The following is an 18,110-nucleotide window of genomic DNA, read 5'->3' on the forward strand; positions in this document are numbered from 1 at the left end:
TACTGGTATAGTACCATTTTAAAAATTGGGTAGCTTGGTAGTGTTGTGTAGTATAAAACACTATTGCCATCAGTACAGCAAGACCTGAGGATCTAGCAAGGCAATTAACAATCCTGGGATATGAAAGAAGATTAGCGACGTCAGAAATAAAGTAGTAGTAACGGAGGGGATGGAGTAGATAGATAGATAGATAGATAGATAGATACTCTATTAATCCCAATGGGAAATTCACATAGAGTAGAGAGCAAATCAAGGTAGAGGCAAATTTGAAAGGTCCCGATCTTCCTATGAAAGAAGATAGTTTATTACTTCCTAAGTGTATATTGTATAAGCGGTGCTGGATTATGTAACTGTGATGCATTAAATTCTTATTCACTTTCTCCTGTGCTTGCAAGGGCTTTTTTTCTTCATACTAAGGCTTTCTTCCAACAGCTTATGAACATGCATATTGAATTAATTTGCAACTCTAAATTGGCTATGTGTTGGAATGTGTATCTAAAGGCCATGTCACATTCATTTTTGAGTGAATCCCTCAATACAGCGTTTTACTCATTCAGGCAGTACATTATTAGTTGTCAGAAAAAGAGATGAACATGTGATACTGTGGAATTATAAAACTGTGCTGCAGCATCATCACATAGTCAGGTAATTTGACATTCTCAGGGATTTCTAGTCTCTCCATTATATAAAAAAATCTTGGGACAAGACTTTTTTCTGGCGATGAGACGTGATCTTTGGAAGAGAGACCTTTTGGAGAGAGACACTTTCACATCCTGCGAGACTGGCATGTCATGTCAAACCTTTGATAGGGCGGAATGGTGGCTCTGAGGCTAGGGATCTGCACTGGCAATCGGAAGGTTGCCGGTTCGAATCCCGTAAATGCCAATAGGGACTTCTCTCTGTTGGGCCCTTGAGCAAGGCCCTTAATCTGCAATTGCTGAGAACTTTGAGTAGTGAGAAAAGCGCTATATAAATGCAAAGAATTATTATTATGTCCCGTGATACACACACAGGTTAAAGATAATGGAAGTGGGAAAATTAGAAAGTTTCAAAAAATCTGAGTGAAAAGATCACATATGCACAAACAAATGGAAAATATTACTCTGTGAAATAACAGAAAAGTGAAAAGAGATAGCATAGTGTTTGAGGACAAAAGGACAGGTGCTATACAGGCTTTTAAACGTTCGAAGCGCTGCCCGAAATGCCGATCACACGGAATGAAGGCAGCAGCAAGCCAGTAGCTGATCTCATTCAGCCACACTCGTCACAGCGGCACATGGGTGGGGAATTGGTATGCGAGCGAAGTTCAGATCACACGGCATGGCAGTGTGTAGTGGTGGGGGTGGGGTAAGAAGGGGTAGGCAAGTGAAGTGCAGATCACATGGCAAAAGAGCAGCAGCAAGCCAACAGCTGATTGAGCAAACAATTTAAAAATTGTTTAAAAAAAATTATTTGTTTCTCATTGTATCACCGTTTAAGCGTGGTTTCGGAGGAGCGGACGCGTCTCCATGGGGTATGTTCAGTCTCTTTTTCACAACGGCGTAAAGTGCTCGCTGGGTCGTGCGTCGGGCGTTGGACTGGGGTTGGGGGTGGGTCATTGAAGGGGTTGGCGAGTGAAGCGACCAGGGGATGAAGCCCACTAGCTCTGGTGACAATATTAGCATCTACACTCATTAAGTCTGACATACACTATGAATAGAGGTTGTGTAATGTGACATCTTCTTAAATTGCTCTGCTCAATTGAAATACAACCAGTGTTAATTTTTGCTTAGTGCTGTTGTATTTGGCCCACAAAATTCTTAATTTTATTAATCTCGTTTGAAAATGGATGGTTGAAAATTTTTTTTTTCTTTTCTGATTCCATAAAGAATAGGCACACCAGCCGTCCTGGTCTCTGCTATACTGTATTAGTTGAAGTTTTTCCATAACCTGTTTTTTTAAAAGAAATCCCAGTGTTCTAGTTTCAAAATTAGAAACTGTAGCTCATCCCTGACAGCTGGGCATCTGTCTTTCATTCTACCATGATTTTCATTATTTGTCTTAAGTCCTCTTTTGATAATCTTTTACACAGTTGCTTCATTACAGATCATCATGTGTTAGTTTTTTTAATGAATTAAATACTGTTACAGTTTCATTAAAGCATAAGAAATATATGCTTTTAAGGCTGGCAGGAAAGAAAGTACCAGGCACATATTCAAGCTGCTGGAACAAGAGAAGTTTTATTTGTTATAGCACTCTTCCAAATATTTTTTAAATAAGTTAATCTTAATGTACATCCTGTAATGTCTTATTTCTTTGAGATTTAAAAGCATAGGTTTTTCTTACTTCTTATAATTGATTCGGGATACTACATTTAGTATCGGGACTTTTTAAATTGGTCATGAACTAATATTATACAATTTTCATTTATTCCATTTTTTAATTTCATTTTTCCCTACTATGTTTTTTTTTTTCATCATGATCAAATGCAATCATCATTTCTGTCTGTCCACATGAAACAACTTGGCATCCAGTGGACAGAATATTTTGTTTTTTGTCCCACTTGTTGTTCAAGTAAATTTGTAAATAAGTAAATTGCCTAATTTTCCAGCTTGTCTATCTTAAAACATATAACCATTCTGTATGACCTGAATTAGGGATTAGTTTACTCTTTCAAATTTACTTCAATTTGTGTGTATTACTCTTTTTACTCATCTGACACCCACTCCTGAGGGCAAAGTGGATCTCTTATTCAACTTAGTCAAACACCAGGGGAGGTGTGTTCATGCAAGTGGAACCTTTTATCTTGCTAATTGAGTTAACTGTGAAAAGTAAAATATTAGGGTTTAAAAAAAAAAAAAAAAAAGCAACAACAAATTTTACTTATCAAGAAATGAATGAAAGAGGAAAAGAATTACGTTAACATCATTCTGTAAGCACAGAGTGAACAAATGCATGTTCTCTATCTACTGTACGGTAAGCTACACATAAAATACTTCAAAGCTGCATTATCTGCACAATATAATGATTCAATATTTCTCTAACACTGTTATTTAGGTGGCACGGTGGTGCAGTGTTAGTGATGCTTCCTTGCAGTAGGTGAGAACAGGGTATGCGTCCTGACTCTTCCCTGAGTGGAGTTTGCATGTTCTCCCCGTGTCTATGTGGTTTCCTCCGGTTGCTGTAGTTTCCAAAGACATGGCAGGTTTGGTGAATTGGTGAAAATTGGCCCTAGTGTGTTGTGTGTGGTTGTGTGTGTTTGCACTGCAATGAACTGGCACCGTGTCCAGGGTTTGTTTATATCTTGCACCATATGGTAGTTGAGATAGAGTTCCAGCATCCCCCTGCGACCCTGGTTTTAATTACACAGGTTAGAAAATTACATGACATGACACTATTATTTATTGGCAAAACTCCATATCTTCTCTTCATTGTGATCCAACGCAGCCAACAGTTTTATCTTGAGATTTAAACAGATATTAACTGTTCATTTGTGTGTCAAAAACGCCAAGTTTAAGAAATTTAAACTATAGTTAGTCACAAGCTCATGCAACATGTCAACATTTATTTTTTGTCCAAGTTAGCTTTAAGTTTTCACCAAGATTTCCCATTGAGAATGGGAGAGTTGAACCATTCTGTAAATGTCATGTCTCAGCCAGGGTTCCTCCCCTGACTGGGGTTAAAATTTAGTTTTATGTCTCTTTTGTAATTTTTGATGTTATGTTGTTTATGTGCATCTTTTTTTATTTTTGGTTTTGTCTGTGTATTGAAATAGTACACAAATACACAAATACGGGTGGTGAGTTCTTGTGCTTTTGTGAGATCTGTAAAATTTATAATTCTTTGGATTTTTGATCTTCACTCTATTTTGTGACTGGTCTTTGAATATCTGTTGTGGAATTTGTTTGCATTTGTTTTCTTTGGATTGCCTTATTGTCATGCAATTCCTTTGCCTTTTGTGCTCTGGAGGTTGCTTTTTTTTCTTTTTCTTACATAAGACACTGTTTTTGCCCTCCTTAGTAGCCTGGACTTGACTGTAAATCACCCCCTGGTAGGCATTTTTGGAAGAGCATTTTGAACATATTGGGATTTATGTGCTTTGGGTCTCTAATTTATGACAGTAAAGTCATGTCCACCACATCCCGATGGCTTTCTATTGGGGTTAAGTTCAGAACTCTGTGGTGGACAATTCATGTATGAAAGTGATTCTTAATCCTTGCTGAACCACTCTTTCACACTTTAGCCCAATGAATCTTGGCATTATCATCCTTGAGTATGCCTAAACTGTCAGGGATAAAAAATAATTATTAATGGAATATCCTTGTCATTCAGTAGATTCAGGTACTCTGCTGACATTATTTAATTGCTGCATTAATGTTGTTAAGCCTAGATCAGACCAAGTGAAGTAACCCTAGATTGTAACACTTCCTCCAGAGGCTTGTACCGTGGGCACCACACATGATGAGTCCATCGTTGCATGCTCCTTCTTTCTTACCCTGATGTGTCCATCACTCTGGAACAGGATAAATATATGCTTATCACACCACATGAACTTTTTCCATTGCTCAGTTCAATCTTTTGTGCACGCTAGCAAATTGATGTTGTTTTTTCCCCCTATTTGTTTCGCTAAGAAGTAGTTTTCTTGTGGTCATACAGTTGTTTAGTCCCAATCCTGCAAGTTCTTGTTGCACTGTGCAAGTCAAAATGCTCTTTAATTTTTATGTTAAACATATCCATGGATTCTGCTGTCAATGTTCTGCAATTAGACTAGGTGATTTAGTGATGTCCATTCATGATCATTCAAGATTTTCCATATTTCACCAGTTGATGGTTCACCACCATCTTTCCAGATTTTAATAACGTGTTGGACAGTTCTTAAACCAGTTCTATTAATTTCAGCAATTTCCTTTGTTTTTTTATTTGCTTGATGCCAGCCAATAATTTGCCCTATCTACAATGTAGTCAAATCTTTTCCACGAGCTAGCAAAATGTCTTCAAACATTATTGTTGAAGAAATGAGAAGATGCATACTGCATCAGTTAGTTAAACAAATTATTGCTATCTGAAACATTAATGGCTGCAATAAATAAGCCAATCATTTGCTCTTAAGTACTTGCTTAGTTAAATTTAAACCACACCTTTTTTGGCTAGGCAGTATTTACTGTATACATCTAGGAACTAACAATTTGACATCAGTTAAGTCCCATTTTTACATAATTTAAATTCGAATTTGTGGTCTATTAAAGCTATATTGAGGCACCACAAGTCTATTTTGGCTACATTTTTAACTACGTGTTAATGTAAAGTAGTGTTAAAAAGGTTCTTTAATATAGTTTACTAACACATGTAATTGCATTTCTGTTAACATTGTTACAAAAATATTTAGTAAACAAAATATAATTACATACTCTTTGAGGAAGCTAAAGGGTTCCAGTTTTCAAATTAAACACACCTGCATAGTACACCATGTGTACATTTTCTAACTTTGTTTGTTCTTGGAATGCTCATAATCAGAATCAGGCCCAGTGATTGATAGTGAGTGATCTTTGTCCTGGTCTCATTCTTTGCATTGTTTCAACCCTTAATGACCCTTTTGAGTCATATGGTAACAAGAAGGTTTCTGTTAAAAGCCAGGCTTGTATAGATCCTTTAGGATTCAGCTACTGGGCAGTTTAATTTCCAACATTTCGTACGAGAGTTTATCATGGTGGATTGATTTCTTCTACAGTATAACACCACACTTGGAAGAAGAACAGTTAAAATTTTTATCAAACTCATTTCCTGTCACACCTGTTAGATTTCTGTTGTTTCCGTACCTTCCCATTTTTTAATTAGCTTTGAATACTAAAGAAGCCTCAAATACTTGGAGAGAACAGTGCTTGCTACACACTCTCTCTGGATTAAACAGAAAGCTGTTTTCACTTTCTTGCTTCAGAGTCAGTGCTTTTTGTTCAAATCTTTGTTCACAATTAGTGAGCCTGACAGCTGAATGTGCAAGTTTGAAGCGACACCCTCCCTCAAACAAAGGACTAAATTTGTCAGTATTTAAAGACTGTCCAGGCAAAGCACAAACATGCTGCCTGATTGAGCTGTGGGAGTTTAGTACCAAGCTGGGTGGCCGCCTCTTGGAACCCATTAATCAGTTTGTGAAAATGCTGGCCAGAAACCCTGAATAGTGCCTGACTAAACCTTGACTTGTTCTTAAAGAAACCTGTAATGATCAATTATGAATTGAAAAATTAATATCTATTAAGAATTTTATGATGGCTACCTACAGCTTTTCTTCTTTAACAGTGGTTGAGGACTGGTATATTAATTATTATTGGTATTAGATATTTGTCTCAAGTGAAAGTGTACATCATAAGAATAAAATTATTGAATTTTTTTCAATGTACAATTAGTTAACCTTGTGTAAATTTGAATAAACACTGTTGTACTTCAGCTACTGCTTCTCCTCTACCAGCAAGCCCGCGATTCTCGAAAGAATCGCAAATCCAAGAATGGCAATCACTTTCTGTTCCCTCCGATACTTGGAGGGATGAAATATCATGGAGGGTGGGTGCGTCCTGGGAAAGTTCATTTAATTAAATAAACATACTTGCACTAAAGCGGTTTCTTTTTGGAGCTGTGACTCATCTGGTTCTGGTGTTTCAGAAGCGCGTTGTAGGCGCCATCGTTTATTGTTTTTATCCATGCAGTCTCTTTTTTGTTTTTCTATGGCTGTGTCGTCAGCGAGAAATCGTTTGCTGACGGCAGCAGATTCGCGTGCTGAAGTGACCATGGTGGCGTATCCAGGCATAGAGGGCTACATTACTAAACGAACGTGGTATATGCAGTGGTGTGGGCGGTCGCGTTCGGGCGGCTGTACAACCTGCCGTGCACGCTTTACCCCAGGTTTAGTTTACAGGTTGTAGCCATGGTAAAGTTTTCATTTAATTAAATAAACGGGCTCGTGTTTGTATTACTAATCATTGAGCTCCTTCCATTTGGAGCCGTGACTCCTTTGCCTCTGCTGTGTTATAAGCACGTTGTGGGCGCGTTCGTTCATTGTGTTTATCCATACGGGCTCATTTTGTATTTCCGTTAGTTGAGCTCTTTCATTGTGGAGCCGTGACGTCTTTGCTTCTGGTGTGTCTGAAGCGTGTCGTAGGAGCCTCCGTGTATTGTTTTTATCCATGCGGTCTCGTCTTTGTTGTTCTGTGGCTGTGTCGTTAGGTACAGTGGTGTGAAAAACTATTTGCCCCCTTCCTGATTTCTTATTCTTTTGCATGTTTGTCACACAAAATGTTTCTGATCATCAAACACATTTAACCATTAGTCAAATATAACACAAGTAAACACAAAATGCAGTTTTTAAATGATGGTTTTTATTATTTAGGGAGAAAAAAAATCCAAACCTACACGGCCCTGTGTGAAAAAGTAATTGCCCCCTTGTTAAAAAATAACCTAACTGTGGTGTATCACACCTGAGTTCAATTTCCGTAGCCACCCCCAGGCCTGATTACTGCCACACCTGTTTCAATCAAGAAATCACTTAAATAGGAGCTGCCTGACACAGAGAAGTAGACCAAAAGCACCTCAAAAGCTAGACATCATGCCAAGATCCAAAGAAATTCAGGAACAAATGAGAACAGAAGTAATTGAGATCTATCAGTTTGGTAAAGGTTATAAAGCCATTTCTAAAGCTTTGGGACTCCAGCGAACCACAGTGAGAGCCATTATCCACAAATGGCAAAAACATGGAACAGTGGTGAACCTTCCCAGGAGTGGCCGGCCGACCAAAATTACCCCAAGAGCGCAGAGACGACTCATCCGAGAGGTCACAAAAGACCCCAGGACAACGTCTAAAGAACTGCAGGCCTCACTTGCCTCAATTAAGGTCAGTGTTCACGACTCCACCATAAGAAAGAGACTTGGCAAAAACGGCCTGCATGGCAGATTTCCAAGACGCAAACCACTGTTAAGCAAAAAGAACATTAGGGCTCGTCTCAATTTTGCTAAGAAACATCTCAATGATTGCCAAGACTTTTGGGAAAATACCTTGTGGACTGATGAGACAAAAGTAGAACTTTTTGGAAGGCAAATGTCCCGTTACATCTGGCGTAAAAGGAACACAGCATTTCAGAAAAAGAACATCATACCAACAGTAAAATATGGTGGTGGTAGTGTGATGGTCTGGGGTTGTTTTGCTGCTTCAGGACCTGGAAGGCTTGCTGTGATAGATGGAACCATGAATTCTACTGTCTACCAAAAAATCCTGAAGGAGAATGTCCGGCCATCTGTTCGTCAACTCAAGCTGAAGCGATCTTGGGTGCTGCAACAGGTCAATGACCCAAAACACACCAGCAAATCCACCTCTGAATGGCTGAAGAAAAACAAAATGAAGACTTTGGAGTGGCCTAGTCAAAGTCCTGACCTGAATCCAATTGAGATGCTATGGCATGACCTTAAAAAGGCGGTTCATGCTAGAAAACCCTCAAATAAAGCTGAATTACAACAATTTTGCAAAGATGAGTGGGCCAAAATTCTTCCAGAGCGCTGTAAAAGACTCATTGTAAGTTATCGCAAACGCTTGATTGCAGTTATTGCTGCTAAGGGTGGCCCAACCAGTTATTAGGTTCAGGGGACGATTACTTTTTCACACAAGGCCATGTTGGTTTGGATTTTTTTTTCTCCCTAAATAATAAAAACCACCATTTACAAACTGCATTTTGTGTTTACTTGTGTTATATTTGACTAATGGTTAAATGTGTTTGATGATCAGAAACATTTTGTGTGACAAACATGCAAAAGAATAAGAAATCAGGAAGGGGGCAAATAGTTTTTCACACCACTGTAGAAGTCGTTTACTGTTAGGAAGCATACTCCAACTTACACACACTGACTGCTGGCACAGTGGATTAGAGCAGGTGTAGTTTACAGGTTGTGGTGTTTGGGCGCCACGCACTGACTCTGGGAACTACGGGCTCGGTTTTGTATTACACATCGTTGAGCTCTTTCCATTTGTAGCCGTGACTCCTTTGCCTCTGCTGACACCGACTGCTGGCACAGTGGATTAGAGCAAGTTTAGTTTACAGGTTGTGTTGTTTGGGCGCCACCTACTGACTCTGGGAAGCCGCTGGGTTTGACTCTGGGGCGCTGCGGCGCAGTGCACATGCGGTGCGTCCGCTGTCCATGCATAAATTAAACTGTCGTTTAGTAATATAGATAACTTGACCTTTTAATACTAATGTTATACTAAGTTGAGAAGTCAGTTGGCACCAGTGACCTGCAGGGATGACATCTTGTATTGGATATGTTTAATTCTAAAATCTTTCCCCATTTCCCACCAGGACTTGGAATTCCATGGCGTGATGCGCTTCTATTTCCAGGATCGAGTTGCTGGCAACTTCGCCACCAAGTGCATTAGAGTATCCAGCACAGCTACCACGCAGGACGTGATTGAAACACTGGCTGAAAAGTTCCGACCCGATATGAGGATGCTTTCATCTCCAAAATACTCTCTATATGAAGTTCATGTCAGTGGGGGTAAGCTTTATCTGAAATGGCTTTCTGAAATTCTGTATTTGCTTTCTTTGTCTGATGCATGATTTTCAATTCTTTGAAAACAAAAAAAAGTGCTTTTAAAAGTCTAATTTCCATCGTGTTTAAAGTTCAGCTTTGTTCTAACCGAATCTTAGTGTTGTCAAAATGAAATCATTTCTGTCTCTGTACATAGCTGGGCAATTGTTGCTGTTGCACTGAAAACATAATTATTGTATCAGCATATGTTTTATCTTTACAATGAACAGACACACACATACTGTATTGGCTTAACTGGTTTGGAAAAATTGATTAAATGTTATGGATCATCGGGTTGTGAAGTGCATTAAAATTCAAACTGGCGAATAAGTAGAGATTTTTGATATTTTATGTATAATTTATGACATGACTGGTATGTACAAGATTTTTTTTTTTTTGTACAAGTAATCATCTTGTATGTATGACAAGGTTTCATGTACAGTGGGGCAAAGAAGTATTTAGTCAGCCACCAATTGTACAAGTTCTCCCACTTAAAAAGACGAGAGAGGCCTGTAATTTTCATCATAGGTATACCTCAACTATGAGAGACAAAATGAGAAAAAAAAAAAAAATCCAGAAAATCACATTGTCTGATTTTTGAAGAATTTATTTACAAATTATGGTGGAAAAAAAGTATTTGGTCAGTAACAAAAGTTCATCTCAATACTTTGTTATATACCCTTTGTTGGCAATGACAGAGGTCAAACGTTTTCTGTAAGTCTTCACAAGGTTTTCACACACTGTTGCTGGTATTTTGGCCCATTCCTCCATGCAGATCTCCTCTAGATCAGTGATGTTTTGGGGCTGTCGCTGGGCAACACGGACTTTCAACTCCCTCCAAAGATTTTGTATGGGGTTGAGATCTGGAGACTGGCTAGGCCACTCCAGGACCTTGAAATGCTTGTTACGAAGCCACTCCTTCGTTACCCGGGTGGTGTGTTTGGGATCATTGTCATGCTGAAAGACCCAGCCACGTTTCATCTTTAATGCCCTTGCTGATGGAAGGAGGTTTTCACGATACATGACGATACATGGCCCCATTCATTCTTTCCTTTACACGGATCAGTCGTCCTGGTCCCTTTGCAGGAAAACAGCCCCAAAGCATGATGTTTCCACCCCCATGCTTTACAGTAGGTATGGTGTTCTTTGGATGCAACTCAGCATTCTTTCTCCTCCAAACACGACGAGTAGAGTTTTTACCAAAAAGTTCTATTTTGGTTTCATCTGACCATATGACATTCTCCCAGTCCTCTTCTGGATCATCCAAATGCTCTCTAGCAAAGTTCAGACAGGCCTGCACATGTACTGGCTTAAGCAGGGGGACACGTCTGGCACTGCAGGATTTGAGTCCCTGGCGGTGTAGTGTGTTACTGATGGTAGCCTTTGTTACTTTGGTCCCAGCTCTCTGCAGGTCATTCACTAGGTCCCCCCCGTGTGGTTCTGGGATTTTTGCTCACCGTTCTTGTGATCATTTTGAACCCACGGGGTGAGATCTTGCATGGAGCCCCAGATCGAGGGAGATCATCAGTGGTCTTGTATGTCTTCCATTTTCTAATAATTGCTCCCACAGTTGATTTCTTCACACCAAGCTGCTTACCTATTGCAGATTCAGTCTTCCCAGCCTGGTGCAGGTCTACAATTTTGTTTCTGGTGTCCTTTGACAGCTCTTTGGTCTTGGCCATAGTGGAGTTTGGAGTGTGACCATTTGAGGTTGTGGACAGGTGTCTTTTATATTGATAACGAGTTCAAACAGGTGCCATTAATACAGGTAACGAGTGGAAGACAGAGGAGCCTCTTACAGAAGAAGTTACAGGTCTGTGAGAGCCAGAAATCTTGCTAGTTTGTAGGTGACCAAATACTTATTTTCCACCATAATTTGCAAATAAATTCTTTAAAAATCAGACAATGTGATTTTCTGGATTTTTTTTTCTCATTTTGTCTCTCATAGTTGAGGTATGCCTATGATGAAAATTACAGGCCTCTCTCATCTTTCTAAGAGGGAGAACTTGCACAATTGGTGGCTGACTAAATACTTTTTTGCCCCACTGTATGTATATGATGTTATGCTGTATGTATGCTGAGTTAAGAAGCTCCAGTAATTTTTTCTCATTGTGGTTTAGGGCTTGTGTAGATTTGCTTAGCATACCTCTAAGTTCTTAAAACATGTACAAAGCGTATTTTTAATTCTAAAATTTCAACTTCTATTGGAATAAATTAGTCTTGTTACAAGTGTGTGGAGAAACAAAACCAGAAAATGTAAAGAGACTGGAACTGGGTAACAACCTTATGGGAACTCATTCTGAGAAAAGCAAAATATTGAGATAAAATTTTAAAACATTTTTTTGAAATATGAAAAATATTTCCAGTCAAAGGACCAACTTTTCTACAGAAATATTCCAAAGCAAAAGTTGTTGCACCATGTTCAAGCTTTGCTGTAAACATTTTGTACATTTAATCCATTCATCCTTTTTTGAGACCCCTAAATTAAATTAAGAGCTCTGTAGGAAGTCCGAGACAATTGTTGCAGCACTATTTTAAATAAAATTAATTAACCATTAACCATAGTCCAAGTGCCGATTATACTTGTGCAAATGCCCATGTATTGGCAATTTAGAGTTGCCTAATACAACTCACTTTTGCACCTGCATTTGAAATTGGGCATTAGTTGCTTCAAGATGTACTCCTTATTTGAGATTTACATTACTTTGTGTACTACCCTCCCCCCCCCCAATCTTGATTTTCCTTCTGACATTCATTATTTCCATTATTTCGTCTACAACACCCCCTATATATTGATTTTACTTCAAGTTCAAGGAGTTCACTTTCTTTTATAATCAGAACTAGCAAAATACCCGCGCTTCGCAGCGGAGAAGTAGTGTGTTAAAGAGGTTATGAAAAAGTAAAGGAAGCATTTTAAAAATAACGTAACATGATTGTCAATGTAATTGTGTTGTCATTGTTATGAGTGTTGCTGTCATATATATATATATATATATATACATATACATATATTACATATATATATATATATATATATATATATATATATATATATATATATATATACACACACATATACACATTATAATATATGTGTGTGTGTATATATATATATATATATATATATATATATATATATATATATATACACATATGCACATATATTATATGTATATATATATAAATATCTGTATATATATATATATATAATATCTGTATATATATATATATATATATATATATATATATATATATACATACATATACAGTAATCCCTCGCTATATCGCGCTTCGCCTTTCGCGGCTTCACTCCATCGCGGATTTTATATGTAAGCATATTTAAATATATATTGCGGATTTTTCGCTGCTTCGCGGGTTTCTGCAGACAATGGGTCTTTTAATTTCTGGTACATGCTTCCTCAGTTGGTTTGCCCAGTTGATTTCATACAAGGGACGCTATTGGCAGATGGCTGAGAAGCTACCCAGCTTACTTTCTCTCTCTCTCTCTCTTGCGCTGACTTTCTGTGATCCTGACGTAGGGGGTGTGAGCAGGGGGGCTGTTCGCACACCTAGACGATACGGACGCTCGTCTAAAAATGCTGAAAGATTATCTTCAAGTTGCTATCTTTTGTGCAGCTGCTTTCTGAAACGACATGCTGCACAGTGCTTCGCATACTTAAAAGCTCGAAGGGCACGTATTGATTTGTGCTTGAAAAACAAACTCTGTCTCTCTCTGTCTCTCTCTCTCTCTTTATCTGCTCCTGACGGAGGGGGTGTGAGCTGCCGCCTTCAACAGCTTTGTACCGGCGGTGCTTCGCATACTTAAAAGCTAAACAGCCATATTGATTTGTTTGCATTTTTTCTGTCTCTCTCTGACATCTGCTCCTGACTTGAAGAGGAAGATATGTTTGCATTCTTTTAATTGTGAGACGGAACTGTCATCTCTGTCTTGTCATGGAGCACAGTTTAAACTTTTGAAAAAGAGACAAATGTTTGTTTGCAGTGTTTGAATAACGTTCCTGTCTCTCTACAACCTCCTGTGTTTCTGCGCAAATCTGTGACCCAAGCATGACAATATAAAAATAACCATATAAACATATGGTTTCTACTTCGCGGATTTTCTTATTTCGCGGGTGGCTCTGGAGCGCAACCCCCGCGATGGAGGAGGGATTACTGTATATATATATATATATATATATATATATCTGTATATATATATATATATACAGTGCATCCAGAAAGTATTCACAGCGCATCACTTTTTCCACATTTTGTTATGTTACAGCCTTATTCCAAAATGGATTAAATTCATTTTTTTTCCTCAGAATTTTACACACAACACCCCATAATGACAGTGTGAAAAAAGTTTACTTGAGATTTTTGCAAATTTATTAAAAATAAAGAATATTGAGAAAGCACATGTACATAAGTATTCACAGCCTTTGCCATGAAGCTCAAAATTGGGCTCAGGTGCATCCTGTTTCCCCTGATCATCCTTGAGATGTTTCTGCAGCTTCATTGGAGTCCACCTGTGGTAAATTCTAGTCTATATAAGGTCCCACAATTCACAGTTCATGCCAGAGCACAAAACAAGCATGAAGTCAAAGGAATTGTCTGTAGACCTCCAAGACAGGATTGTCTCGAGGCACAACTCTGGGGAAGGTTACAGAAAAATTTCTGCTGCTTTGAAGGTCCCAATGAGCACAGTGGTCTCCATCATCCGTAAGTTGAAGAAGTTCGAAACCACCAGGACTCTTCCTAGAGCTGGCCGGCCATCTAAACTGAGCGATCGGGGGAGAAGGGCCTTAGTCAGGGAGGTGACCAAGAACCCGATGGTCACTCTGTCAGAGCTCCAGAGGTCCTCTGTGGAGAGAGGAGAACCTTCCAGAAGGACAACCATCTCTGCAGAAATCCACCAATCAGGCCTGTATGGTAGAGTGGCCAGACGGAAGCCACTCCTTAGTAAAAGGTACATGGCAGCCCGCCTGGAGTTTGCCAAATGGCACCTGAAGGACTCTCAGACCATGAGAAAGAAAATGCTCTGGTCTAATGAGACAAAGATTGAACTCTTTGGTGTGAATGCCAGGCGTCACATTTGGAGGAAACCAGGCACCGCTCATCACCAGGCCAATACCATCCCTACAGTGATGCATGGTGGTGGCAGCATCATGCTGTGGGGATGTTTTTCAGTGGCAGGGACTGGGAGACTAGTCAGGATAAAGGGAAAGATGACTGCAGCAATGTACAGAGACATCCTGGATGAAAACCTGCTCCAGAGCGCTTTTGACCTCAGACTGGGGCGACGGTTCATCTTTCAGCAGGACAACGACCCCTAAGCACACAGCCAAGATATCAAAGGAGTGGCTTCAGGACAACTCTGTGAATGTCCTTGAGTGCCCCAGCCAGAGCCCAGACTTGAATCCGATTGAACATCTCTGGACAGATCTTAAAATGGCTGTGCATCGACGCTTCCCATCCAACCTGATGGAGCCTGAGGTGCTGCAAAGAGGAATGGGCGAAACTGGCCAAGGATAGCTTGTGGCATCATATTCAAAAAGACAAAGTATTGAGCAAAGGCTGTAAATACTTATGTACATGTGATTTCTCAGTTTTTTTATTGTTAATAAATTTGCAAAAACCTCAAGTAAACTTTTTTCACGTTGTAATTATGGGGTGTTGTGTGTAGAATTCCGAGGAAAAAAATGAATTGAATCCATTTTGGAATAAGGCTGTAACATAACAAAATGTGGAAAAAGTGATGCGCTGTGAATACTTTCCGGATGCACTGTATAATATATATCTGTATATGATGTGTGTGTGTATATATATATATATATATATATATATATATATATATATATATACTAGCAAAATACCCGCGCTTCGCAGCGGAGAAGTAGTGTGTTAAAGAGGTTATGAAAAAGTAAAGGAAACATTTTAAAAATAACGTAACATGATTGTCAATGTAATTGTGTTGTCATTGTTATGAGTGTTGCTGTCATATAATAATAATAATAATAAATTTTATTTATATTGCACTTTATATTTTAGCAATCCCAAAGTGCTACAGAGTAAAAATAGAATAATAAAATAAAAAAAAAGAACAGAAGAGTCTACAAAATACTTTAACAAAATGACTTTCTAAAAAGATGAGTTTTTAGGTTTCGCTTAAAGGCCTCAGTCGACTGTGGGGCTCTCAGGTAATCAGAGAGGGCATTCCACAGCCTCGGCACCACCGATGAAAACGCCCTGTTACCCATGCTGCTGAGCTTAGTTCTGGGGACTTGAAGAGTGTTAGTGAGTACAGAGCGGAGGGAACGTAAGGAGTTATGGGGGGTAAGGAGTTCCTGTAGATAAAGAGGGGCATGTCCATAAATGCACTGATGGGTAAGAAGGGAGACCTTGTACTCTATTCTGAATGAAACAGGGAGCCAGTGAAGGGTTTTCAGGATTGGGGTGATGTGATCATACTTTCGCACCCTCATCAGGATCCTGGCAGCGCTGTTCTGAATATACTGGAGTCTCTGGATACTCTTGCCAGGAATCCCAATGAGGAGTGCATTACAGTAATCCAGCCTGGAAGAGACAAAGGCATGGACGAGCTTCTCTGCATCTGCCAGGGTGAGTAATGGGCGGAGTTTGGCGATGTTCTTGAGATGGTAAAAAGATGACTTACAGAGATATTTGATGTGGGTGTCAAAAGTAAGTTGGGAGTCCATTCTAACACCCAAATTAGTAACAGATGTGGAAAGAGGAATATTTTGGCCAGAGAAAGTAATACTGGTGATGGTAGAAGAGCAAAGATGATGTGATGTACCAACTAAGATGGCTTCTGTTTTGGATCTGTTCAACTGAAGAAAATTGAGCCTCATCCAAGCCTCTATCTCCTCCAGGCAGGTAGACAATGTAGATGTTGGCAGAGGAGCAGTAGAGGAGGTGGGAGTAGTCCTGAGGTAAAGCTGAGTGTCATCGGCATAGCAATGGAACGATAAACCATGTCTGCCAATGACAGTTCCAAGGGGGAGCATGTAGATAGTAAAAAGGATAGGGCCCAGCACAGAGCCCTGTGGAACACCACAGGCGACGTTGTGGGTGTGGGACTTTGCGCTGCCAAGGGCGACATGCTCAGTTCTGCCAGTCAGGTATGATGTAAACCAATTTAGAACAATTCCTGAGAGTCCAATAGTGTATTGCAGGCGGTGAAGAAGGATGTTATGGTCTATTGTGTCAAAAACAGCTGTCAGGTCAAGGAGGATAAGTAGTGAAGGTGAACCAGTATCTGCCGTCATCAGAAGATCATTGGTGACCCTGACCAGGGCTGTTTCAGTGCTATGGCCAGGGCGAAAACCAGACTGAAACTTTTCAAACAGATTGTTCAGTTTGAGATGATCGTGAAGTTGTGCTGCAACTATTTTTTCCAGGACTTTGGAGAGAAATGGAAGATTGGAGATGGGCCTATAATTGGAGAGAACTTCAGGATCCAAGGTGGATTTTTCATTAGAGGTCTGATGACAGCAGTTTTTAGTGCAGAAGGAATATGGCCAGCCAGGAGGGACTGATTTATTATCCTGGTGATAAGTGGAGAGATGGCAGAAATGTTGGCCCTCAGCAAGGGTGAGGGAACTAGTAGACGGTTTCATTTTCCTGATGACATCCTCCACCTCTTCCCGTGTGGCAACAGAGAAAGAGCAAAGAGGATGGACGGTCTCAGACAATGAGTCAACAGTTGGGAAGGGCAAGATATCCTTGGTAGAGAGGTGTAAACGGATATTATCAACTTTTTGTTTAAAAAAGTTGATATACATGTTGCATCTGTCATCAGTGGTCTCAGAATGGGCAGGTAAAGGAGGTTTGACAAGATGATTTATGGTTGAAAAAAGTTTTTTAGGGTTGCTGGAGCCATTTCTGATGATGGTGGAATAAAACTTGGACCGTGCAACCTTCAGAGCTTCTGCATACGCTCTCATGTGTTCTCTGTAAGCCTGTTTATGGACAGTCAGCCCAGAGGCCTTGAGCCGCCGCTCAAGGACACGCCCAGCCGCCTTCATTTTTTCGCAGCTCGCAGGTATACCAAGGTGCTGAGCACGAGAATGAGACGGACCTAGATGTTAAAGGGGCGTGGAAGTCCAGGAGACTGCTCAGGGACTGGTTGTAAAAATCCACAAGGTCAGCAACAGAGAGGGAGCTGATAAAGTCAGAGGAGAGAAATGTAAGGTCCAAGGCCAAGGCATCCACATTGATATTCTTCAGATTTCTGAAGTAGATCTGTCGTTTTGGTTTGATACGGGAGGAGAAAAAGGGCAGCTCCAATGACACAACTTTGTGGTCTGAAATACCAAGATCAAATACCTGTAGATTCCTGATTGGGGCACAGTTTGAAATGACCAAGTCAAGAGTGTGACCCCTAGAATGTGTGGGAACATCAACATGTTGTTGTAGGTTGAGAGAATCTAGCAGCTCAAGGAAATCAGCAGTGAGATAACCTGTGGGATTGTCAACATGAATATTTATATCTCCTAAGATTATGATGTTGGCAGAAGTAGCACAGAGTGTTGTGAGAAGATCAGTAA

General features: G+C 39.8%; 1 protein-coding gene and 1 long non-coding RNA gene across 2 annotated transcripts in view; both read left to right on the plus strand.

Moving 5' to 3' along the window:
* Nucleotides 1–18,110, plus strand: part of afdna (afadin, adherens junction formation factor a) — a 416,944-nt gene that overhangs the window by 111,403 nt on the left and 287,431 nt on the right. Inside the window, 1 exon segment of the mRNA XM_051924597.1 lies at nucleotides 9,312–9,507. Coding sequence (XP_051780557.1) covers nucleotides 9,312–9,507 — 196 coding nt within the window.
* LOC127527069 (uncharacterized) lies at nucleotides 2,615–2,856 on the plus strand. Its single transcript, XR_007934437.1, has 2 exons — nucleotides 2,615–2,672; nucleotides 2,720–2,856. It is a non-coding gene; the product is annotated as an uncharacterized LOC127527069 (long non-coding RNA).

The sequence above is a fragment of the Erpetoichthys calabaricus genome, chromosome 3 (genome assembly GCF_900747795.2).
Source record: "Erpetoichthys calabaricus chromosome 3, fErpCal1.3, whole genome shotgun sequence".
In the NCBI taxonomy this organism is placed as follows: domain Eukaryota; kingdom Metazoa; phylum Chordata; class Cladistia; order Polypteriformes; family Polypteridae; genus Erpetoichthys; species Erpetoichthys calabaricus.